Below are 26,961 nucleotides of genomic sequence, written 5' to 3' on the forward strand. Positions count from 1 at the left end.
ATATCGGTATATAGAATGATTATGTATAGAGCTAAGTTATTTAATTGCGAACTTCAGTCGGCAAAGTTGTAGCGTTTTGTTGCAAAGAAGAATTCAAGCTGAAATGAAGGACAATGATAAGTAATTAATTATTGCCTAATGGTTTAAACATAAAATTCATCTAATGTAATAAGGATAATATATGTCAATAAAAGTAATTTATAATGTAATCATAGTTGCGTGAAAATATTGGACCAGTTAATAAATTGACTGGTGGTCATATCTTTATGACTGCCAGTCAATATTCACGATAATCGATTATGTAAGATAACAAGGACGATATCTAAAGTATAGGTAAATAAATATCTATCAGCTTGTTGTAATTTATTTTTGTACCTGCTAACTATATCGAAGCCGAACAATATAAAAATTACCGTAATTAATGAACGAACGTCTCTTTTGTTTGTTGGCTAGTGCAGTGTTTGCGACTGCTGATCACGAGGTTCAATTTACGGGTCGTGTAAAAGTGCTTTCGGGCTTAACTACATTTTCAATAGAGGCTTATTCACACTCATCAACTATTATATGCGACTTACATTTTAAATTGCTAATGGTGCCTGCTGTATTCTTACAAATGTTATAAAAAACCATAAACCAACTAAAGCAGCATGGAAAAAGTGGCTAAAAAATTACTATAGGTAGGTACCTATTGCCACACCTTTCTGCATCAATGTTATTCGATATTCTTATATTTTAGGAAATTCTCTTTGTAGACCGGATATGTGTGAAGTGTATTAAAAAAACCTTTAGGTAAATTAAACACTCGGCCGACATAAAGAATTATGACACAAGGTTACACGCACGTTACACGGTAGGTAATTATAGGTTCAACAAAAAAAAAGCCGTGATATTTCTCAGTGTCATTAACCTAGCTATACCAGCTACGTATGGCCATGACCTAACGCTCAAAACTGCAATTATTTCATTCGTAACCTATTGGCAAACACAATCATGTTTCATTATTCTTAGGAAATAAAGGCATAGGTGGAGTAAATAGGTATTGTAACAGTATTGCGGTCACTGAGAAATTAATTATTGTATACTTTTACCCTGAAGCGAAGTGACAACGCGTAAGGGGTTTTCTACTTTACCCTACAAAATATAATTATATCAACAGAAGCCAGTAGCGAGTATAACTGCATATTATCTTCAGTCATACTAAGAACATATTTAAGTAGTAGGTACCTATATTCGTGCAAAATTTAGGGCCTCCAATCAGATGGGTGATGCTTCATATTTCCTACGTAGCCTCTCAGTCATCAAGCGCAGTACCAATTCAATAATCCTTTCACACCATTTATACCCAGGCTAAATCGACAAAATAATGCATCGTACCTATATGTATGTATATGTACCTAGTACCTACCTACCTACTTACAGGTCTAATTGAAATTGTTTGTAGTACGCAGTACGCACACAATAACCGACATACCTCGATCAAACGGTACCTGATAGGAATTTGCATAACATAACGCAATACCTTAATGGTTGTCGAATACTTCCGAACTAAGTATTTGACTACAATGCACATGCGATGTCATGCTTTTTAAATCAAAACTGATAAAATCGTGATTACTTAACGGCAAAGTAATTCAGAGGCTGGAATCGAAAACATCTAGTCAAGCCTTCCAGGTCCAGGACCAGCCCAGACGACTAATTCTCTCGCTCTATCTTAAAACTCACACTGTTCACTTGCGTTTACAAGCTTCAAGTTTTGTAGATTATTACATTTTACTCCTAAATAAAAGTATTAGAGTGCGGTGCCCTCTTCGACTCTATTGTAGATAACTGTCTAGTAGATATGTTCCACAAAAATAAAAGCAAGTAAGATGATTTCAGCATTCAATCAAGGGTTATTGTCGAAATTAACACGTGTTTACAAATTACAGGAAGGCAAAAATACCTAAAAATTATAACCGAACATCATCGCTCTGCTGCGGACTTTGTCATAGTGCAACGTAGGTACTAACGCAATACAATTTCCCCATGCGTAAAGAAAGTAATCGTTTCCAGTACACGCTAGACATTTAAAACAGAAACACCACGCTGTTTGTCACAAGGGATCTTCAATCATAACAGTCTAATCAGCGATCGTTTGACTTAATCAGTTGGCCGGTGACCGCAGTGAGTGCTGGGCGCCCCTTACATTGCTTCCTACTGTGTATTTCGCGAACGCGCGCTCATGGATAATTTCAAAGTAGTTCCGTTTAGCTCTCTGAGTAAGTGTTTAATTACCTTTTTACACGGACGCGATATTATTATTTAATTTAATTTTGTTCTTATTAACCAGCAATTATTTAAAATTCCAATTTTTATGAATTTATATTTGAGTTGCGATTTAATAATCTAACTCTAGTAGGTAAGCTCTTTTCTCGGTTAGCTATTTTTGCAAGACGATTCTAATAATAAATCTAATGACCTCGATTCTAAACGCAATAGATTTATATATAACGACCATAACAAAATATGAGCGGCTTATAACACTCGGTAGTTGCTGGCTGTTTGTTGGAGTATTGCTCCAACAAACTCGTTATCCTTCCTAATAAAACTCTTTATGATGTAGGTATAATATGTATATATCTATATTCTAGATGGCTGTGCTATATTTCCTTCCGTGTTGTTATACCTAGAGCTGGAGGCTAGCCGGAAATATCAACAGAAACGAAACGAAAATCATCACGTATCGTAGTTGAATGTGTACCTAATTGTTGTTGAAGTCATTCTTTGAAATAATACAATGCTACGAAGAAATCAATAAACAAAATACAGTATAATTAAATGTAGTGTAGACAAGTTTAAAAAAATAAAACTTATTATGTACCAATCATAAATTATATTTACGGTAACTCTGCATCGTCGTCATGGATACTAATTGGCTTGACATTGCCTTTTATAAAATTTCGTATTAAATAAATAAAATAAATTTTAACCCATTACTGTCCCACTGCTGGGCAAGGGTCTCCTCCCGTAATGAGGGAGGGGTTAGGCCTTGAGTCCACCACGCTGGCCAAGTGCGGGTTGGGGACTTTGTATGCCCTCAATAAATGTATTAAACAAATTTTTAGGCATGCAAGGTTTCCTCACGATGTTTTCCTTCACCGTTGGAGCATGTGACAATTATTTCTAATACACACATAACTTCGAAAAGTCATTGGTGTGTTGCCTTGGGTTCGAACCTGCGACCACTTGCGTGGGAGGTGTCAACTTATACCACTCGGCTATCACTGCATCCCAAATTTCGTATTAATCAAGAGAAAACTAACTATTATGCCCTACTTTATGATATCGATTGCATATGTAAGTATTTTGTGTATTGACTTATTGAGCAATTTAAAATCAATGTCGGTCGTCGATTGTGTTTGCCACCTTATTCTGACACTTAAGTGAGAACGTGTAATTTCGACCGTGGCTGCGATCTATACTAGCTTCCCTGTTACAACAATACTCACAAAACATTACATCTGTGAAAAACACAAAATACTGTCGGTATACCGAAATAGCGGATATTAATCACACTTTATCAGCGCATTAACTCGATAACGTAACTACAATATTACTTAGAGATTGGCATTAATGAAAATCACTTTACAGGTGAAACAGTACAGAATCTCTTGAAATCGGCGACTGAAGTAAGGACCAAAGCATACTGCCCCTACTCGAACTTCTCAGTTGGGAGTGCTATTCTAACTGAGAAAGATGGAAAAATATACACCGGCTGCAACATAGAGAATGCAACGATGACACCATGTATGTGCGCTGAACGCACAGCGGTGGCGAAGGCCGTGTCTGACGGATACATGCAGTTCAAGACGGTTGCCGTGGTCGCACATCAAAAGGATTTCACCGCACCCTGTGGAGTATGTCGTCAAACGCTCAGTGAATTCCGCAGTTCTAACGGAGACATTGAAATATACTTGAGTAAACCATCGCTGGACAACGTATTGTGTACGACGATATCTCAGTTGCTACCACTGGCATACGTCAGTTACAAAAAGGATAGTTTACCTTAACCGTAACGTATTTTCTATGATTTTGATATGTATTTTAAATTTATTTTTATATAAATTGTTCTTCATGTCTCTGAAGTAAGTTTGAATAGATTGTCAAATAAAAATGTACAAAAAGCTTTAACATTTTTATTGCGCATTGTATTTACAAATACTTATAATATAGTTGTATGGGTCCAATATACACAACGTAATGGCAACGCGTTTAACGTGACTTACAATTAGGTTTAGGATATTTACAATCGTGTGTTTTTGCTTTGGATAAGCATTAAAAGCAACAAATCTTAAAACAAATAATTGGCTGAGTAACAAGTACAGTAGTCATTAGATAAGTATTCTTAAAATAACACCAGATTACTTGACTTAAATTGAATGAACTTAGCTTTTCTACATTGTTTGATATTCGCGCTGGTACAAGACGTAATGTCGTCAAGTATTCGTTATTTATGATGATTCTTACAAAAACAAAATATATGTTATCTAAGATTATAACAAACAAAGATATAGAAAAAATGTTCTACTTATAACTGATAGTTGTCGGCAGGCGCGCAGATGTACTCATGTCTTTGCGCTATGATTCGGTGGTACACATAATAAAATACTGAGTAGATTACAGTTAAAGTATATAGTAATAGTTAAGGAACAATTAACTTTCATTGTAGAATCTTATCAACATAAAAGCGATAGTAGTGATTTTGATGACACTGTTCTGACTGTGCACATTTTCCATAACTTTAACTCATAATATATTAACATAAACATTTTATATGATAACAAACTTATAACTTAATTTTCTTAATAAACACTAATATCATAAAAATAAAATAAATATTTAGCCTTATGTAAATGACTATATTTTTACATCACGTAAGGTGCAAATAGAGATAAAACAATAGTCGTAGCAATAAAATAATAAATCACCTGTATTTACATTAGATGGTGAATTTACGTCACGCTTTTAGCGTTTTCCTATACTTAGAATAATACATACAATGCTACAACTATTGCTGCAAAGGAGCGCTGATTCTTGTCAAAAATATAGTGTCCTTCTCTTTTATTATATCAGTCTTTCTCTAACCTCTCGCTTTCGCGTGTGGAGATACAAAAGAGAAGTCAAGAAAAAACGCTCTGTCCAGTGTCTATAGCGTAAGGTGAACTCACGTTGATTACCAGTAGGGACACCAGCCGATATAACACTGACACAAATTCTCATTGTTCGTCGCTTGTTTGATGAGTAGGTCCACCTGTTTGGGCACGCTCACCACAGCTTCTACGTGAGGGAAATCTCTGCCGGTTAGTTTATCTCTTATTCTGTTCAGTATAGACAGTGCTCGTTTGTTGAGATTGGCCTCGGGCGGTATCTCGAGAGATTCATAATGGAGATGGTTTCGACTTCTACTGGGGAGCGTGTACGAGGAGTCGATGTCTGATGAGAAGGAAGATTCGGTGAGCGAGCGGTGTTCGTTGTCGACGAGACGCCAGTTGAGCAGCGGGTCGTACACGAAGGCCTCGAGCACCGCCATCACGCTGTCACGGTGCTTGTGCAGCACGTGCATCACTGACTCACACGTGAAACGATACGTACCCTCGATACCCGTCACCTATGTAATAAAAAAAAAAATATAAATATCACGGAAAATATTTATACGTATTATAGTAAGTCATTGTCAATGCAGTAACAATAACATTTTATGCCTGTCTTACGAATGCATTAATACATTTCTTTATTGTTTTATCCTATAATGCAATTTTTGAATGAATGGATCTATATCAAAAGTTCATTGCATGCATTCGATGCATTAAGGGAATTACATAAACATATTCGATTTATTTAGGCACTTGTTACGTCAATAGAATTTTCTTATTCTAAACCCTTGGAAGTGTAGATGGTATTGCATAATATATTTGTCGAAAGAAACATACAGTAGATTAAATAATTAACGTTGAGTGTTAGTTGGTCCAATTCGTTAAGGCGCGAGGTCGGCCGGATCAAATGATCAAGAGAACGACTCAATGATCAATTTGTTGTGTTTAAGCTTTAAAATATGAACTACGCTTCAAGTATCTACGTACGTTCAGAAATATGCGCGTACACGCTCAGTTTCGTAAATGATCTGTATTTCAATTTAGGCTATAGAAAAAAAAATCGGTAAGTTCTTCAAAACGATCAAAGACCAGATTAATGAAGAATTTATTGTTGTCCTAACAAGGGTATTTACAAAATGATTAAAATAAAACGCCTATAAACTTAAATAATTTTGTAGCAGATTGAGAGATAACACTTTGTTACGAATACATAATGACTTTTCCCATAATTGATAAAATGCATTGTTCCTAGTAATAATCCTTTTAATTGAATGTCATTCAAGCAGTGCAATATCTTAATCTCTATAAGGATAAGACGATTGTGATTGGTAACTACATATTCAAAGTTATCAGGACATTGAAAGGTTAATTATATCCTGATAAAGAGAAACCGAATTTAAAATAATTTTCCGTAACAGCAAAGACCAATCCACAAGCTAAGGCTTTGGTATTTTCCCTGAAAAAGTAATCAAGTGGCCATAAAGATAGCAACAAGATTTAACTGCCGCCTAACGTTATAAAAATGTCAGGTAAAATCACTTATACAAATAAAATAATATTAATGACATATTATACTACCTAGTGGTCGTATTAGCAATAGTTAAGATTCTCCAAGATACACAGATATAGCATGTAAATACATATTAATACCGATATCTATCAGCACATTGTTATCAACTTTATATTGTGATTGATTGATAAGAAAACAGCATTTATGTATTTAGATAACCATCTATAAGTAAATAGCAACGAAGTTAATATAATGTTACCATCAAGCTAAACATTCTACTGGAGACTCGTGAAGAAATCAGCGCATACAACTTACCTCCATAGCATTGATAAGCATCCTGGTCAATCGGAACGGTATTTTCTCAGGGAACTTGTCTCTAGTCTGAGTTACTTCAAAACAATCGCCGAAGTCTATATGTAAGACTTTTCCCGTGACTCGATGTAGCATGATGTTGGAAGGATGTCTGTCGCCGAGGCCGAGGATGTACCCCACCATGCTCATGACGGCGAGCGATCGCGTGTAGTTCGTACGACGCTCGAACCACGCCTCCGCCGACGGACTCTTCAGCCAGAGTAGTCGCGATAGATCGTTACCAGGAGTCTGCGATAGAGTGTATTCGAACACCTCCACCTAAAACACGTTTACGTTATTACAACTTGTAATTAAACGCTAAAGATTATAAATGAGTGCGAAGAATAAGCTTTACTCGCACATTCCTCATCCACACAAAATCTCAAGTCCTACCTTATGTTTCAACATCAGTTTTTGATAATCAGACGCCATCCTCAACATGATTTGTTGTTCAGTATTTAGCGCCATTTTATTGGACTTCTTGTCTCTATAATCGCTGATCAGATTATACAGCGTGTCACATTGTGGTACCCATCCAATGAGGCCGGAGTTAGGTGACAGTGGTATGACGGCATATCGTTGTATGGCCAGGTCGTGCCTGTATGTGTTAGGGTCTGCTTGCAGCAGCGTGTTGACTAAACCAAACAGTTGCATCACTCGTTCGTCCTGACGCAAGTCTTCGTGTCCTTTCAGAAGGAACATGTACTGCTTGCCGTCCGATCCTTGGATGGTAAGTCGACGCGGACGTTGTTTGGATTTAATTACCTGTGAGAGAAAATAATAATAATGAACATATTATTTTATGTTTAAGTTTGAAAACTTCATTCAAAAAATATTATGATTATATTATACCTGTAGATGACTATGTATATGTGATATTCTAATAACTTTTTCATTAGGCACATAGGAGCCAGGCACGGCGAGCTCGAAGTCTTTACACGTGTGCAGTCTCTTGCTGACATACTGCAGCTCCAGTGACGTCAGCGAACGGAACTGAGACGCGATGCGCCGCACCACGTGGTAGTACAAGTCCCACGCTTCGTTCAAATAGCGGTTCTCGCCTGATTCCTGTACAACATACATTTTAACGTCAAGATAGGTGTGAAAGAATGGAGTAAGTACTCGAATAAATGAATTTAAATGTCGAAACTTACTTTATACAGTTCACACCAACGGCGTGCTTCTTGCAAGTCTCTTCCATACATTTGAAGGAAAGAGACTTCTTTCAAAGTTTCCGGGGGACGGTCCAACATCGCATGCATTTTGTCCAGCGTCTTGAACATACCTCTGTAGTCTTTTTCACTGAAATATAATCTAAAAATGTCATATTATTTTGTATGCCTAGGAAAGAAAGGAAGCGCAGTATATAAAACAAGAGTTGTATTATTTACCTAGACGCTTCATCCAGCGCAATGAACACTTGGTCGTGCCACAAAATAGCCACTTTTATAAGTTCCTCGGATATTATCGCGGCTTCATTGACTAGATTCTGTGAGTGTGCGCTCATAGTTTTAAGAATATAGTTGGCAGCATTCTTCCGCGTCACAAACGACGATTTAGTAGCCACTGTCAGAGGATACACTAAAGCTTGTGGGTGCAGTTTACCGATGTCTATCAACAATATATGTACTAGCTTCGCAACTAAACTTCTCGGTGAATCAATCCTAGCAATAAGTTGTGGTATTACTTGAAGCCATATCTTCACATCGATTTGTCTGATTCCTTCGAACAGCGCATCGTAAATCGAAGGGTGATGACCGTGATCGAACCATAGCGTCAAAAGCCTCAACGTATCCTGCAACGCGCTGCCATTCGATAAACTTATAGACTTGAAGAAGCCTTCAATAGCAGGTATAGTATGTGTGTTAATAAAGTCTGCTCTAGAAACCTTTTTCTCTCCTGAACCACCAGCAAGGCTACTTTCAGATATATTGTCCTGTTGTTTGTAAAATAGAACCGTTTCAAAGTTCATACAGGCCCATGCGTGACACGCTTTGTACCAATCAGGTGCAAGGAACGTCGCGGCAGCATAATTACGTAGTATCTCAGGAATCGATAACTCATTAATCTCCTGGAGAGATTCGCACCAAGATCCTAATTTCAGGTGACAACGAGCTAATAATCTGTAATGTTCATCGTGGTCGGGTTCTGCATTGTCTACAAATCTCTGCAGAACATCATAAGCGTAACGCTTATTTCCTGCATCCCAGAGATTTTTGCTGTAAGACAACACTATCCTCGGATCTTGAGTACGTAACAGTACATCAGGGTTATTGATAGGATCGCTACCCAATATAGAGAGAACAATTTTATGTGCTTGATTAATGGCACCTGTTTTTCTACACAGAGAAGCAAACTTCAACCAAGTCTGAAAATCTTCGCGAGGGGACATTACTAAGCTGCGGATCTGAAGCATCTTACGCCAATCCTCGACTAATCTTTGCCCTCCCTGCAGCCTCAACCACCAACATTTGCGGATAGGGTTCCTTCTTTCTTCCACCAGCTTATATGTTACGACTTCTTCCAATTCTGTCAGCAGTTGTGCGTTGACAAGTGCGCCATACGCTCGTTGATAACTTTCACCAACAACAGCAGTTAATTCAATATCTAACAGATTCCTAGCGGAATCGATAAAATGTCTAGACTCTGACCACTGGCCTTCGTGAATAGCAATGATAGCTCTGTAGAAGGCACCTTCCTGGCTGTCTTCAGAGATGGACCCCACGTACTTCCGCATCGATTCCCATTCCTGTAACCCCCATGAAGCGGCCGCAGCCATTTTTGCCGACTTCTTCTTAATGTCTTCGGACATTTTGTCCCATTGTTCAGATGTGATATTGTACAGCTTCCTCCATTCACCCAGAGCTTCTAAACACCTCATCATACCTAACCGTGAGTCATCGTCTTGTGGTTCTGTTTCCAACTTTTTATTATACAAATCTAACGCTTGGTCCCAATTATGTAGTTTCTCATACCATCTGACGTGAACATTGAGTGAAGTATCTCCGTTCTTCTTTTGCATGATGACTTTTTCGAGTAAGCCGCTGCTTGCTTCTATTCTTTGAAGTTTGTTATTTATGTGTATCAGAGACTCAATAACTTGTTTGGAGGGATTTCTTTTGTACTCTTGTTCCTGTAAAGCAACAGACGTAATAAGCTTGTTTAGTGAAGTTTTATACCTTACAAAAACCAAACGACAAAAGTTACTAATCTTACCTTATAATACAACGCTTTAGCATACGCTCTACAATTTATAGCCGTGTCTCCGAGCAGTTTGATGGGTATGGGCAGGGAGCCTTTTTCACAATGTTCCAAGAACTCTGCAAGGTTGAGTACAGCGAGGGCAACTTCAGGATTGTCGGGAACAGTCAGGGCGTGTTCGAGAGCTGCAACCAGTTCTTTCCGCGAGCCATCATCCAGTTCCGTCCAACACGACATGAGTGCGGCGTTGAACAGTTCATTTGCTAGCTGTGGGTAGTTTTGTGCTAGAGATGAACACGCTCTGAAACACAAAATTAATTAGATAACGTTATGATCTTACAAGTGTGCCATGAAAGTTTAAGTTGCATTACTCATTAGAATCAGATAAGATTTTATATCTCACCTTATAGCTGGACTATTAGACTCAGTCAAGAAACCAATGCTCAATCGACGAAGCCATTCGGTCCAATCTTCTTTAGAAATAACATTGTTGACTGACCAACACTTCCTCAAGTTGTACACATTCAATGTTAACCTGGGTATAGTCTGCATGTCACCAAGACCAACCTGAAAACAAGTATAATATACACATTTTGTGAAAAGCAAAGCATATATTCGTTTCGGCAATATTTATCGAATAACAAAACCGACTCGACTCTCTAGCTCGGCTTGTCCCGTTTCTGTTTTGCCTCCCAGTTAGACCGATTAATATATTATGTAAATAATAAACAACTAACCATGCTGTCTTATAATAAAATTACCAAATATAATACATACATCAGTTTTTTTGTTTCTCAGCCGTAATCGGGTTTCATCTAAATAGTCGTCATCTGACGCCAATGTTGAAATGGCTTGCAATCTCGTCACCAATACGATGTAATGAGGACATTGTATCTTGTGTTTGATCAGTATTCTATCCACCGATGGTATGTAGTCGATGTACTCTCGACCAAGTTGTATCACCAAAGCACACAGTGTATTCATAGCTGCATGTCTCAACACAGGATTGTTGTCTAACACTCTTGCCAGAGCCTGAATTATAATGGCCGAGTATGGTTTAAAGTACAAGTACATAGACAGATATTCGATAGTCTCCATCGCCAATTTCGAAATAGATATCGGTATATTTCTACCGTCAAAAAGGCTGGTTATAGCAGGCACTATTGACAGCAACACATCATCCAAATTATTTTCAAACTTCTGTATGGCTAGCAACAGCTTTTCTGTTAACATTTTGTCTTTACTACTGTCGTATTTAAGAACTCTCAAAATATTAGGCAGTATTTTCCTGAGATATACTTTAAACTCTGGTCCGATGGCAACAGTTATGTGTTCCACCAACATTATCAGGGTAGATTGTAGCTGACTGTTGGGAGTCCAGTACTCTTTAATTATATCAAATATATCCTCCAAGTAATTTCGTATCTGTATTTTAACAACGGAAATTAACTGCGCCAGTTGGGTGAGCAGAAACTCGCGAAAGTTGCTGTTGTCCGTTGTACGTATTACATACAGAAGATTTGGTGTTACTCGAGATATATACGGTACACATTTAATACCGAGAGTTTGAAAAATAAAAGTGACAGAATGCACGACGCTTGTGTGATGCTGCGTTAACATTGGGTCACGTAGCATTTTCATAAGTGATGTGAGAACAATGGCAGGATAAAATTCATCAAGAATCAGAGGAGACATATTGACAACCATTTCACTAATATTAGAATCAAAATGCTCGCTGGTTGAAGGATCAGAGACTGGAATCAAGGTAGACACAGTTTGAAAGTCGATTAGACCTTGGTTAACTTTGTGTTTGTAAGGATCCAAAGCTCCCAATGACCCAAGTACGCGAATCGTTTCTCTTCTTTCTCTTGTCTGTTGCTCTGTTTTTAGAAAGTTTAGGAGCATGTCCATTAAGTGCGGGTATTCCATATAGGGAGTGACTACATGACCAGTGGCGCTCACAACTTGTCCGAAAGACCAAAGAGCTACACTGCGCTTTTCCAGTTGGTTCGGATCCGACAGAATTTCGATCTGAATAGACATAAGCTGAGGGAGCCATTGATTGAGAGCACTTCCACCACCATTCACTTCAGCCAAATCACCAATCGCCTTCAATATTGTCGATACCATTGTGGGATTGTTAGATTCCTGTTTTAATTTTGGCACGAGAACATTAAGTATCGTGTCAACGAATTGACGCGTTATTCGCGGGGCATGAGATATGATGTTGTTAACCATTCTAAGCGCTTGTTCTTTATTACGCGTCGATTCGGAATGTTGAAGCTCCATCAAAACTTGTACAAATAATTGACGCAATGTTGGTATAGTGTAGCTAGGGTTAATATTGCTGAGCCTACTAACTATGCACAGAGCTAATTCACTCACATCATTGTTAGAATCATTGATAGCAACAAACAGGCAGTTCAGATGCTCTTCTATGGCTAAATACCTATCAAATATCGGATTGGTAAATATTTCTAGGACTCTGTATCGAACCTCATGATCGAAATCTGATCGACCGACTGACAATAATTTTCCAAGGGACTCGTCAATTATCACGTTTAAAGTGCGCGAATTTGTCTGAGCACATCTCTCAACAGCCTTCATTAATAGTTTAGCAGCAGTCTTGACAGCTTCTATCCTCACGTCATGTTGTTCACTCAGGACATAGTGATCTGTGCATCTTCTAATAAAAGACATTAATGTATTGTTCCATTCGAAGTCGAAAGAGCCTAATGTCCGTAAAGCTAAAACCAACTTAGCAGCATCATGCGGCTCCACCAACATGGCAGTTGTAAACATATGAACTATCTGATTCTCATCAATTGACAGTTTATTTCCGCCACCAGCATATGGTTTCTTCCGCAGTATTAAGGACAACATGTTCAGGAGTCTGTCTGTTATTTCTTTCTTCAAAGAAGGTAAATTCTGACTTAGTTCTTTAAAACATGTAGTGAGCTGTGGGCTCAGACCAGTAGCACACATTGGATCTAACAATTCTTTTACTTCATTTGCTACTTCTTCTTTCATGGCAAAGCCTAACAAAGTTACACAATTGAATAATGGTGTGTCAGAGCCATTTCGCTTTTTAGGTGTGTCTTTCAGTGGTAATGTCAACTTAATAATTTCTATAATCCTTGGTAAGTATCCATGGACATCATTCTCTACAGCTACACAAATAAGGCCCAAAGTGGTAAATGCCATAGCTTTCTCTTTCTCCCTCCCACGTAAGAAAGTTATTAAGTGATTGATTGTGGACTTAAGGTGTCTCTTGGTGAATGCATCTCGGTTGAAAGCAGCTAGCCGAGGGATCAACAGTAAAAGCATCTGGTGTACACTGTGTGCTCTTGATATTTGTTGTGCCATAACGTCTGTAAAAATAAATTGTTAAAGTATAGCAGTTTAGACAAAACTGTACTACTGTTAGTATAAAACACTGATTGATTACTTCACTTCAATGAAATATTGATGAGGAAAACTGATTTGTTAACTTGGTTAACATTATATTTTAGCATTTATATTTTCCTTGTACATCTTTAATATATATTCTTATATTATTATATATCTTTAATTTTACAAATGATAATCTATAACTACTTTTTGTGGTAGTAATATGATGTTATACATAGTAATATTACTATAGCATACAATTTATATAAATTTTTAACAAAAAAAGCCATAGCAACCTACTAATCTACTAACCTGAGCAAATTTTTTCATATGTCTCAGTGATAAGCTTTTTGCAAATACTTGACTCATAAACTATTGTATGTTGACTTTTATCATCAGGAAAGTGTTGTATTGTCCAAGAGCTTTGTACTTTTGAGTTCAAAGGAGTCATTTCATCTGACAAATCCTGCTCAGAATCAAGTTTCTGCATTAAACTGGTGTACTTCTTCTCCCAAGCTGAATTAGAACATCTCAACAGTTCATTTAGAATCAAAAGTGCTCCATGCACATGATCATCCCTACTGAGCCCCCTCTCACGTCCTGTCTGATCAGCAAATGACATCATGGCTTGTTCATGACATTGAATGTACCAGTGAGCTTTGTTACTCTGCTCAGGATTTTCTCTCTGGGCAGTTATTACTAATGCAGCTCTCAGAGCCTTTGCAGCGGCTTCTCTTATTTGCTCTTTAGGATCGCGTAAAGGGATCATGATGTGGTTAAAAAAACCATTAATATGTTGATAAAAATAAGATGGCATGGAAATAGCTAATTCCCGTAATATTAAAACAGCTGAAAGTCTTTTCCCTTCATTTCTTTCTTCTGCCAGCCACTCATAGGATCTTTTTATTTCATATTCCACATATTCAACTCTCTTTATGCCAAGGGTGACTGCAAGTTTTCCCATTGTTTTAGCTCCCAGCTCCAAAACAGTTACATCATTTGAAGGAAAAACATTTCTCAGATAGTGAGCATAACGGACATTTCTTGCCTTTGTTGTTTCTGTATCTCCACCAATTAGACAAACTGAAATAATGAGATAAATGTTAATATGTGTTTTTGTAACATGATGACAACATAATATAATCAGCTCCACTTCTGAAATACTTTAGTAATTTGGATAGGTTAGATTTATATTGGTTAGTATTCATCACAGAGATGTTTAATTGGATTTTGCCTATCAACCTACATTTATTAATCTGACAATCAGAATGATATAACCTATAAGATACATACCAATTGTGAGAATCCCCGCCTTCTTCTCATTGTTGTCATAGCTGGAAGTGAGAGCATGTATCTGTTGATTGAAATCATCCAATACTTGTGTTAAACAATCTGGAGACATCTCCCGAAGATCCGTTTTTGTAAAATGCAATAACTCTCGAATAGCTTTATGTCTGGTCTCCGCATGGCGAGATTTTAGCCCTGAGACTAAATCTGATACTTGATAACTCGTCATTTTCATTAATTAAATACCAATAACGATAAAATTCACTATATTATTTTAGATTATTTTATCAAAAGAATCACATCCTTGACTGGCTTGAAATGTAGTTCACATGATTATAGCAATTTGATTTCTTTAACTCAAAGATTACATTAACACTACTGTATGCTTTGGGATTGTTCACTAGAAAATGCAAATCGTATTATTGCAATTTTTTAACAATCCAAACGTAAACAAATTAACAATACAATACATGCGGCCATTGACCACATATCTTTCGTTCAGAATTTTTCAACAGAAAAGCTAAGAATTTAAATCAGGATAAAATGACATAATATTTTCAAAACTGTTGAGCTATATACAAAAAGACAAAAATGCGGTACAGTGCCCAATGTTTTAAAGATTATTTTCAAATCAGATATTTGTATAACTATCAGAATTAATAAATATTTTATGCACCACATTGTAAAGTTATATTTTTTGAACGAAATTTTTGGTATCGGTCCGCCCTCATTCAATACCTACTTAAATTAATACCATCTGTGGATTTAAAATTTATTAAATTGTTGAAAATAATGTAAAAAAGTGATGAACAATATCTATTTATTTAAATTTAATACAATATTAGGCGATGTCTGTACTACTAAGAATATTATAGGAAAATGATTACGTAAAACCGAACATAATGAAGTATACATAATAAACATGCCCATAGGCTGTATACATATGTATAGACAGCAAACCTTTTTTTATGTTTTGTCTCTTTTTTACACACCACAGGTTGGCTTGTGTGAAAGAGATAGTCGAAATTATGCTTTGTTGAGCCTAGAGTTCGAACAAGGATGACGCGTGTATTTTCAATACTTTCTCGTCATTCTACCAGCCACAAACGTCAAACAGCTGAGCGAGGTGACTGACTCGCCGTTGTGTGGCTTGCTCTTCTTTCTTATCCAAATTTTTGAAACTAAATTCAAAGGAATAGTGGTTTCGACAAGATTGTTCAAAGTGCATAGTAGTAATCTTCCATCATGAGTGAGCTGAGTCAAGAAGAGGTAAGTAGCAAATTTGTTTTGTAAACGAACCTTGGCGTAATGCGTATGGCCAATCTAATTTCGTAACAAAACAAAGCGTTGGTGTTTGATGTTGGCGCGTGTAGATGATGCATGCACGTGCAGCATCAGCTCATGTTGGACGTTTGCAGATACGGAAGCGTCGCCTAGCGCGGCTAGCAGCTCTCGGTGGCGCAGGGTCAGCGCCATCGCCAGCCAGCCCGCCCGTCACGCCAGGAGCTTCGATGCCATCGCCCGATGTTCAAACTTCCTCCCAGCCTCGATTTCCTGCCGCGCCAGTTCCTCGTGGCTCCACGGAGCCATCCACCCCTGATGTTGCCAACACAAACAAAGAACCAAATTATTCAGATGGTGTGAAAGATAGTGAAACAGACCAAACAAAGATTCCAGCAGATGGGCTAATTGTAACAGAAAAGACAGATAACAATCTACTAGATGAGATGCCTGACACAAAGATGACTGACTTGTCACAAACCAGACAGTACAACAGCTTTGACTCAATGGGTGATGACACACTGTTGAGTTGTGGTTCAGTGAGAGTGTCTAGTTTACCACAGTCTACTGTTGGTGGTTCAGAAGGGGCCTCAACAAGAGAAGACAGTACTTCAAGATCAATATCTCCAGCACAGTTTGCAGAACCATCACCAGTGAGGCCCAGGCCCAGTAATGCATCACCTAGTTGTTCACGACGGTCACTCTCCATGGATGTTGATGATGTGTCAGAGAGGAATTCACAATCTGAACAACAACAAGAACCAATGGAGGTCAGTTGTTTTCTTTTTTTAAAGTAGCTGTGTTTCTTTATGAGTCCCCATCTATCTCCACCCTATATTTCATAACAAAAGGTTTAATAATTTAGCCATGAAAGCATAACAGATAGTCAGTAATATTAGTGTTTATTACAAACAGTGAGTTGGGTACAGTAAAAATTACATCATAATGAAAGTTAAATATATTGCATGGTACACAGTTATATAGAAATATTGCTAAATAATCATTGCAAGTAATTCTTTAGAATAAAGGATTGAATATGCTACTACATAATGTGAATCTAAATTGATTACTAATACTGATTTTGGAAACAAAAGAATGTCTGATTGGAATACACATAGTAACAATAAGTTTTTGTGACAGGTTGATGACAGTGACACTACAGCATCACCTGCACGCAAGATACACCGGTCACGCACAGTCAGTTGTACTGAACTCACAGAGGAACAGCTAAGGAACATTGTAGCCAAGATTTTACAAGTATCTTGGTCAGAAGATAGTGCAGGTTTGACACTTTATTTACTTACTTCTTTCTTTTTTAACCTAGTTCCAATAAACTAGTTGAGTAATTTATAACTTAAAATTCTCACAATGTATTTTGAAATACAGCTTCACAATGCACTGATTAATAATTGCAAAATTGTAGTAGGAATCTTTTCATAGGCTACCTTCCATTTCAAGTTTTAATTACTGTATCTATTACCAAATGAATATCCAATATGTTATCTTAGTTAACTGAATCCACTGTGATTTATCAACCACAATTAAATTAACTATTATTCTATATATAAAACTATAAAAGATTTCAGCAAGCATTTTATTAAGAATTACAATTAAAATTTTATAAGTACACATTCAAATTGTAATCTGTACTTGCATGTTCCAAGTTGCAGCCCTAAGCAATGGGAGAAAGAAAGCCCAAAACAGAGGATAATCTGTATTCTATTATAAAACATAGTGTAGGTTAATTTTGTCTACACTGCACTGTAACAAAACTGCTAAATGGCTGCCTGATTAAATAGGATTAAATTAAACTCTTCTTGTAGAATTATAGAATTTATTTTATAATATTTAGTGATTAGATGGTAGAAAATATATGTGGAAAATTAAAGGATGATTGTAGCCATGTGTACCATTTTTTAATTTTCATCATTTAACTTCACTATCACTTGGATACTGATTCTTAGATCTATTGGCTGAATTTGATTGCCATTCGAGTTGTTTATTACTGTAGTCAACATATTTTGTTTTCTATTGCTTCTAATGACGTTTCTCATTAGATGAAGACCCTGCAGATGACTGTAGAACACAAAGGGTGCGGCGGAATGTCGTCAGCACGTCGTGTCATGGTCTCCAGCATATTGCGGATGCAGTCGTCTGCGTAGTTAAATCCTTTTTACTACCATTACCGACAGTCATTACTAATTTCAGGAGGAATTTTCGTGCCATCGGTCGCAGCGTCTCTCCTCGACAGACCTAAATTAAGTTTAGACGAGCTGGCGGCACAAGCCGTTATGGACGTTCTCACCCAAATAGCAGACGGCTCAGATCCACTAAATCAAAAACTGATCGCAATAACGGAAACGACCAAAAGAATGACCGAAGACGGGGATGATATGTTGACGAGCGGACAACTCGGTTCGGAGACAGAATCTGACAAAGCGGATTGCCCCACACCGTCGCTGCCTCTACCTAAGACGATTCCCACGCAAGGTCTGGCCGTGAGCTACATAGTGCGATTCTACGGTAACATCAACACGTACGAAAGAGAACATCCTAAAAAGAGCTCCGAGCCGCCCCTGAGCGACCTGCTTCAAAGTTTGAGGACATTACTCGTGAACCATTTAGTGCTAGTGCTGCAGGGCCACCTCGAGCTCGAAAAGTGTAGGAAGTCTCCCCTCCTCCCGTACGTGCTGGTCGTGTCGCCGCCGACCGGCCTCATCCCCGAACTGCTGCTCGCCACTTACACGGACAAGGAGGTGTTCGAGGAGGTAAGCGTGCTTCGGCTCACACTCGCCACTCGCGGCGGGCTGGCGGGGAGCGAGTCGTGAGCTAAGTTTGCGTCGCAGGTGTTCGTGCCGCTGGTGATGGGCATCCGCGAGGAGATGCGGCGCGCCGTGTCGCCGCTGGGCGCGCGCTCCGGTGGCGGCGGCAGCTGCGCGGCGCTGCGCGCGCTACGGGCGCTGTGCGAGCTGCGCGCCGGCCCGCGCCACGCGCGCCGCCCGCTGGCCGAGCTGCTGGCGCGCCTGCCCAGCCTGTGCCCCGACCCCGTCACCACGGCGCCCGGCCGCGAGATCGCGCGCGTCAGCTTCCTCGGACCATTCTTTGCCGTGAGTGCCGTCGACGTCGACTCGTCTCTCGCTCTTAGATGCGGAAGCTCCGCAGGGAATTTTTGTAAATCGATCCGAAAACGTTCGACAGATATCCCTTTTTGCGGAGGAGAATCCGCGTTTGGCGGAGCGCCTGTTCGCCACCGGCTCGGGGGACCGCAGCCTGGCGTTCGCTCTTCAGCGTGAGGTGGAAGTGAGCCGCAACACGCTGCATAATATTTGCCACAACATCCTCCTGTGTCCCGACGCCAGGGAACCGCTGCTCAACTACTTCGCCGCTCTCCTGCAGAGGAATGAGCGACGAGCACAACTACAGACTGATGAGAGATCTCTAGCGGGTAAGTTACGAAACATTGTCTATAGAAATCCGTCATAAAAATTCATCGACAAACAAGTATTGTTTATTATTAATTAATATTGCATTATTACATATGCATTGCATTATTCTTAATTTCTTACATTGACTTAAACAATTATCTTTTTGGTATGCCATACTTCAAGGCGGGCAAGAAATAAACGCGCACAAATCACGAGTTCGTAGTTCGTAATTATGCATAAATATTTAATATTAGGGTGTAGTGGCGACACGAATAATAGTAGTTAACCAGGTATAATCGATATACGTAACCTTCACCTTTGCTCATTTGCTGTCTTTGTTATTAGCAATAGCTTTTCTATAGTTTGAAAACTACATACGGCTTGTTTTCAAGTAGCTAATTGAGTTTATTCGTGTTTGTTGCCACAATTTCTGAGTGAACTACACGAAGTTACACTTTTATATGTTGGCTACCTTACACGCAGCAACCCTATTTCCGGGATAAATGTAGAACTTTACAATCCCGCAATAGCCCTCAGAAACATCGAAAACACACCAAACATACCTACTTAACACAATTTCGTACGAGCCATGAAATTCATTTGTGTATATTTTGGCACACGAAATGCATCCGTGCTTTCGAATTAAAATGATTTTGGATTTTATTTATTATTTAATGGCAAGAGTTGTTCGATGCGAGCGCGTCTGTTTAGTCTCCTAAACTAATTGATAAAGACATTACTGCACGTTTAGCGGTACACTGACAACGGTAATAAATTGAAACGTTAGCATTGTGCGTCGTAGGACCCTGCGCGTAATGACTGGCGAAAATAGAGCACATATTTCTTTCAAATGTCGCTCACCTCGTATTGGTCTATTAGACGAATTTGTATTGGCGTCAATCCAAATTATTTACTTTCCAAGATTCTGATTGTATCGTTAAGTCGCACTTGTTGTCAGTTAACAGTAAATATTTATGTTTTCAATGTTTTCACTTGGTCGCGACAAACAGATTGCTGTCGCAAAACAAGACGCAGATTATTTTTGTTATAGGTATTTGATTAATATACGTAGTTACCTACATTTTAAAGTTCAAACCCTGTATTCATATATTATTATACTTATGAAAAAAAAACAGTTCGGCGATAATCCCAATTGCGATACAGATGAATATAGTTTTCAAAGCAATCGTTAAATGTAAAAAAAATACTTTACCATTGGTTTATATTGCATTTTTATCGATTTAATCAAATTAGACGTTCCTCTGTAAGAATTAACCGAAGTAACTTGGCCCTCAAGGTCCACAAATTAACAATAACAATATTGGTGACATAGCACGGTGGTTGTATGTTATTGCAGGGGACGGATTTATGCTCAACGTGTGTTCGGTGCTGCAGCTGTTGTCTGTGCGCATCAAGCTGGAGCGCGTGTACCCGCTGTACACGTTCCAGCCTGACTCGTGGGTCAACGTGCGCGACGAGACGCGCCTCTACTTCACCGCGCAGGAGGCGCAGGACTGGCTCGACTCCCTCAGTCAGTACTACTTTCTTATTGAAGAGTCATTGAACTAAAACTGAATTCTAAGCTGACTCTTGGTACTTACTATAATTTGGTTTTTAAAATATGTTTGTTTGGTAAAACTAGACAAGGACCCGAACCACAAGTGGCCCGAGGCGAAGTTCCAGACGGTGTGCTGGTTCCTGACACTACACATGCACCACGTGGCGCTCATCCCCGCGCTGCACACACATCAGCGACGCATTCGGTACGTGGTCCCATATTTTTGTGTTGTTAATGACGTGTTCAAAATATAAAATTTATGATACAACAACATTTCTGCAATTTTAATGGACTTATTCTACTAGGATTTTTTACATACGGTTTTTGATATAGCTGTGCGCGTAGTTAATTCAGTTTCTTTTTAAAGTAAGAAACTATGTGTATTTTTCAGGGCGTTCCGTGACCTACAGAAAGTGATCGAAGAGCTGATGGCTGCCGAGCCCCAGTGGCGTAACAGCTACTCGGCGCTTCGCAACCGTGAATTGCTTCGCCGTTGGCGCAGACAGATAAAGAGACTACACAGGTAAAATCACGAAAGTCGATCTCTTAATAACATTAATTTGAAACAGTTATTCTCATACAGATATAGAATATAGCGCTTCGATTTCCCGGGGTTGGACAGGTATAAAAGAAACTGAAAATCTTGTTCGACGTCGAGTGACGTGATAAGTGTGATAAATGCAGAAACGAGTAGCTATTAACCGTGCGCGTCCCGACTTGCAGATCGAAGCAGTGCGCGGAGACGGCACTGCTGGAAGGGGAGCTGATGCGACGCAGCCTGCAGTTCTACGCGTCCGTGTGTGCTCTGCTGGGAGCGCAGCTGGAGCAGGGCCGCGCCGACCCCGCCGCGCGCGCCGCCTTCTGCGCCACGCCCGAGTGGTACGTCGAGGACATCGCCGAGTTCATGCTCTTCGCCGTGCAGTGAGTGTCCTACCGCCGACCCCGCTCATTATCTATATTAGTTCTACGTGCCCGTGAGCTGGAGCAGGGCCGCGCCGACCCCGCCGCGCGCGCCGCCTTCTGCGCCACGCCCGAGTGGTACGTCGAGGACATCGCCGAGTTCATGCTCTTCGCCGTGCAGTGAGTGTCCTACCGCCGACCCCGCTCATTATCTATATTAGTTCTACGTGCCCGTGAGCTGGAGCAGGGCCGCGCCGACCCCGCCGCGCGCGCCGCCTTCTGCGCCACGCCCGAGTGGTACGTCGAGGACATCGCCGAGTTCATGCTCTTCGCCGTGCAGTGAGTGTCCTACCGCCGACCCCGCTCATTATCTATATTAGTTCTACGTGCCCGTGAGCTGGAGCAGGGCCGCGCCGACCCCGCCGCGCGCGCCGCCTTCTGCGCCACGCCCGAGTGGTACGTCGAGGACATCGCCGAGTTCATGCTCTTCGCCGTGCAGTGAGTGTCCTACCGCCGACCCCGCTCATTATCTATATTAGTTCTACGTGCCCGTGAGCTGGAGCAGGGCCGCGCCGACCCCGCCGCGCGCGCCGCCTTCTGCGCCACGCCCGAGTGGTACGTCGAGGACATCGCCGAGTTCATGCTCTTCGCCGTGCAGTGAGTGTCCTACCGCCGACCCCGCTCATTATCTATATTAGTTCTACGTGCCCGTGAGCTGGAGCAGGGCCGCGCCGACCCCGCCGCGCGCGCCGCCTTCTGCGCCACGCCCGAGTGGTACGTCGAGGACATCGCCGAGTTCATGCTCTTCGCCGTGCAGTGAGTGTCCTACCGCCGACCCCGCTCATTATCTATATTAGTTCTACGTGCCCGTGAGCTGGAGCAGGGCCGCGCCGACCCCGCCCATTATGTGTATTAGTTCCGTCACACGTTAATAGAAAAGTCTCGATATCCATCCTTAGCAGAGTACACGACATTAACGATCTCCGTAACCGCTTTTCAGATATGTGCCGCAGATCGTCGCCGACTACATCGAGGATCCGGTCATCACTTGGCTGCTCTCCGCGATATGCAACTCCAGTCTCTTCAAGAACCCTTACCTTGTCGCCAAAATAGTCGAAGTCCTCTTCGTGATCAACCTGTCCGTGCCACTGAAGCTCAAGAATGTATACGAGAAGTTTATGGACCACCCGATGTCGCAGACCGCTCTGCCCAGTGCACTAATGAAGTTCTACACAGATATAGAAACCACCGGACAGAGCACAGAATTCTACGACAAATTCACGATTCGATTCCATATCAGTATCATATTGAAAGGCATGTGGGAGCGACCTATTCATAAACAGGTACTTTTTTTGTTTGTTAAATGATACTATATGTACAAAACATTAGAAATCGTTTAAAAAAAAATCTTTAATATTTTTTTTATAATTTAATGGACGTTATGTACGTACTGAGACCGGTCCGTCTCGTATGTAGAAAGTATAAAGAATGTACGCAGAAAGTACATAAGAATCGTCAGGAGAGTTACCAATAATATGATCGTCGTTTCCAGGCTATCGTTAAGGAGTCGCGGTCCGGCCGCCAGTTCGTCAAGTTCATCAACATGTTGATGAACGATACCACATTCCTACTCGACGAGTGTCTCACGGTAAGTCGACATTCAGTTCTCATATTTACTGACGCTACGAGCGACTTGCACACGAGTGTCAATTTATAAAGCGGGTCGCCGAGCTGTATTTAGCTGTGGTCGTGATATTGAGTGATTGTATGTGTATGTACATTGTGTGTGTGTCCGCAGTACCTGAAGCGCATCCACGAGGCGCAGGAGGGCGGCGCGGCGCCGGCGCACGACGCGCGGGCCCGCGCGCTGGCGCAGGACGAGCGACAGTGCCGCTCCTACCTCACGCTGGCCAGGTACACCTTCTCTTACATTTACAATAACGGCACCACCGCTTCCGCTGACCTACCTTAGCTTTGCACATCTCCGCATCGTTCGCATTATTGTTTGTGACCCAAATGTATTTTTCAAAATGCTAACGTGTTTTACGTTTTCCGTTGCAGAGAGACAGTCGACATGTTGGAGTATTTGACGGTGGAGATAAAGGAGCCGTTCTTACGCGCCGAACTGGTCGACAGACTCGCGTCCATGCTCAATTTCAACCTGCAGCAACTCTGTGGGCCTAAGTGTAAAAACCTTAAGGTGAGAAACGCAATTTCTAGAAATAAACCATGGATGATGAAACACTGGACGCTATGAGCCAGAACCTGTTAAAACGATCGTTTAACCGCATCTAAGAAACTTTTCCATTATTCGCATTAGATATTATTCTACCGTTTAGAACAAAACATTTTACCTACGTATTTGAGAATTGTAAAATTAAATAAGCAACAACGCAATATTTTCACAGGTTCGTCGGCCGGAGAAGTACGGCTGGGAGCCGCGGCGACTGCTCAGTCAGTTAGTAGACATCTACCTACATCTCGACTCGCCACTGTTCCACGCCGCACTAGCGGCCGATGAGGTAATTTTAGTTCTAAATCTTAGTTAAATTATGCTATAGCTAAATCCTAATTCTATTTGTTAATAATGCAACTCTTGTCATCGTGCAGCGTTCATTCCGCAAAGAGCTGTTCGAAGAGGCTGCAGTGAGGCTCGCGAAATCATGCATCAAAACTTCAACGGAAATAGAGCGCTTCAAGGCGCTCGCTGACAATGCATATCAAATTGCTGGTACGTATTTTTAGACATATTTGGCCTTATAACAAAAGAGCTTAACTGATGTACTGTTCAACAACCCATTTAATATATATTCTTGTACTAAGAATACATGATGACACGCGTGTGCAGTTCTTTAACTTTTATAATGGCCCTGCAATATTTTATTTTATTATATTCTCACGTTGTATTTATGTATTTCAGTATCCAATCAACAAAAAAGTGATGAATTCGCCGATGCACCTGAGGAATTCAGAGATCCTCTCATGGATACACTTATGACGGACCCAGTATTGTTGCCTTCAGGAAAGGTGAGTGAGATTATTATAAGAAAATATCTCTATACAATACAAAAATTCATATAAAAACAGTACAGTAACTCCTTAAATTTAGATAGTGATGTTCAATTAGACTGAAGACTAGTCAGAGATTACAGCAATAGCTATAGAAATGCAAAAGTAAATCGCAGTCACTATTCATGTCTATAGAATTAGAGTAAATAAATATGATATTTTTGTATTCTTCAGGTTATGGACCGGTCGGTGATTCTTCGTCATTTACTGAACAGTGCGACCGATCCCTTCAATCGACAACCTCTTACAGAGGATCAATTACGTCCAGGTATTACTGTTATTATTTATATTAAAGTATTGTTTTTATAACAACTTATTTAATGGAAAATAATTCGAAATCTATTGTTTTCAGCAACGGAACTAAAAGAGAAAATAATTCAATGGCAGCGCGAAAAGAAAGCGTCGACGTCATAAGCGTCAGAGGCCAACAATAAAGTCTGATGTATATAACGTAACCCATATATAAAGACTACCGGACGGATTTTTCCGCCTTTGATGGACTATTGTCCGTAGCATGAATGTGAGATTATTACATGTATGTTATTCCGTGCAAATGTTTCGTCAAGTAAGGAACTACGAGCTCATCTAACGTTCTGACTGAACGGATTGTTCTGAATTCACGTACAGGTGTTAATTTAATTGGTAAATTGTTTTAATAATAAAGCTAATATAGTCACAAAATTCTTCCATTAGTATTTAACAACTGTGACATGAACCAATAAATTAACCCACCTTCATGTTTTTGATATGCTCCAACTCTTGTCACATAATATTGTAACAAATCTGGCAACTTTTGAAAGCTTTAACAATATTGCACTTAATTTTGAATATCGTCTCGTCATCACTAACTTGAAAATAATTAAATTTTTAATATTATATTTAAATTAACATCTGTTACATGTAAAGTTAGGCGCTGTGGAACGCTAAATACATATGTATGTTTAATGTTACTAACATCACATGTAGATATAAAGGCCTAAATTCTAAGATGACAATGGACATGACATTTTGTGTGTAAGATATCTAGGTGCTTTTGTCTCGAACTCTCGACCCCAAACTGTACGAGCGTGGAACACTAGCACGACATAAAGTATTTAGTGTGAAACATGTAAACTGAACGTCTTTGTGCATTTTATAGGAAATCTCTGTTACGACAATGTGTGCAAGTAATTTCGATTTTAGAATGATTAGTCCTGCATTAGTTTAACTAATGGTTATACATTAGGATATAAATATATAAACTTATAGGAATTGTATGGAATGTTGAAGACTTCTTATTTTTGTGCAAAATGGAAATTAGAAAAATGTATTTAATTATATTATGGATTTGATTACTATTCATTTTAGTGATATTATGTTTAGTCTTTGTTAGCAAACATGATTTTTGTATTATCATTTAATACATTGTGATTTGTTCCTTTATATCTTTAGTTATGGTATGAAATATGAAATGGATTTTCACTTGAGAATTAGAATATACACTCACTATGATATCATTAGCATAATTTTCACTAATAATATAACATTATTATGATTCAGTGATAGCAGTATAACTGTGTGGTGGTGTAATATGTTGAGCCCGTGATCAACAGGAGCTCAATGTATAGGCCTAGCACAATGCGCCGTCACTCTAGTGGAAGTTTAGTTTGTTTTTACATGTATCTCAATAATAACATATTTCTCCAGTCACTGCCAATATATTCAATGTAGTTCTTAGAACAGGCATTCCTGAATGAAATCCATTTCTTAAATTACATGGTCTCACTTGTATGATAATTTGACTTGTAATTTATCAATATATTATGAAGATTCTATATTATAGAGGTCTCCTACGTTGATTATATCAATAAAATTAAA

General features: G+C 39.6%; 3 protein-coding genes across 4 annotated transcripts; 2 read left to right on the plus strand and 1 right to left on the minus strand.

Moving 5' to 3' along the window:
• The first annotated feature begins 2,105 nt into the window (after positions 1 to 2,105).
• On the plus strand, positions 2,106 to 4,165 carry LOC142979186 (cytidine deaminase-like). Its single transcript, XM_076123978.1, has 2 exons — positions 2,106 to 2,258; positions 3,631 to 4,165. Exons 1-2 carry the CDS (start codon positions 2,222 to 2,224, stop codon positions 4,047 to 4,049), a joined length of 456 nt encoding a protein of 151 aa, XP_075980093.1. The 5' UTR covers positions 2,106 to 2,221; the 3' UTR covers positions 4,050 to 4,165.
• Positions 4,161 to 15,333, minus strand: LOC142979185 (serine/threonine-protein kinase mTor-like). 2 transcript variants are annotated; one of them, XM_076123977.1, is made up of 11 exons: positions 14,878 to 15,333; positions 13,897 to 14,667; positions 10,972 to 13,565; positions 10,598 to 10,761; positions 10,210 to 10,495; positions 8,385 to 10,126; positions 8,148 to 8,295; positions 7,846 to 8,061; positions 7,387 to 7,758; positions 6,958 to 7,272; positions 4,161 to 5,647 (listed from the first exon to the last, which is right to left on the minus strand). In XM_076123977.1, the coding sequence occupies exons 1-11, from the start codon at positions 15,104 to 15,106 to the stop codon at positions 5,213 to 5,215; spliced, it is 7,272 nt and encodes a 2,423-aa protein (XP_075980092.1). In that variant the 5' UTR covers positions 15,107 to 15,333; the 3' UTR covers positions 4,161 to 5,212. The 2 variants fall into 2 exon arrangements, with proteins under 2 accessions (XP_075980092.1, XP_075980091.1); XM_076123976.1 differs by having other exon boundaries at positions 8,148 to 8,307.
• A 581-nt stretch (positions 15,334 to 15,914) lies between these two features.
• Ube4B (Ubiquitination factor E4B) lies at positions 15,915 to 26,950 on the plus strand. The gene is made up of 19 exons (XM_076124599.1): positions 15,915 to 16,140; positions 16,290 to 16,922; positions 17,293 to 17,434; positions 18,361 to 18,920; positions 18,999 to 19,259; positions 19,351 to 19,597; positions 20,935 to 21,108; positions 21,220 to 21,340; positions 21,527 to 21,658; positions 21,859 to 22,056; positions 23,036 to 23,378; positions 23,588 to 23,683; positions 23,834 to 23,949; positions 24,097 to 24,235; positions 24,444 to 24,557; positions 24,646 to 24,766; positions 24,956 to 25,062; positions 25,279 to 25,372; positions 25,457 to 26,950. The coding sequence occupies exons 1-19, from the start codon at positions 16,117 to 16,119 to the stop codon at positions 25,516 to 25,518; spliced, it is 3,684 nt and encodes a 1,227-aa protein (XP_075980714.1). The 5' UTR covers positions 15,915 to 16,116; the 3' UTR covers positions 25,519 to 26,950.
• The last annotated feature ends 11 nt before the right edge of the window (positions 26,951 to 26,961 follow it).

The sequence above is a fragment of the Anticarsia gemmatalis genome, chromosome 16 (genome assembly GCF_050436995.1).
Source record: "Anticarsia gemmatalis isolate Benzon Research Colony breed Stoneville strain chromosome 16, ilAntGemm2 primary, whole genome shotgun sequence".
NCBI classification, from domain to species: Eukaryota; Metazoa; Arthropoda; class Insecta; order Lepidoptera; family Erebidae; genus Anticarsia; species Anticarsia gemmatalis.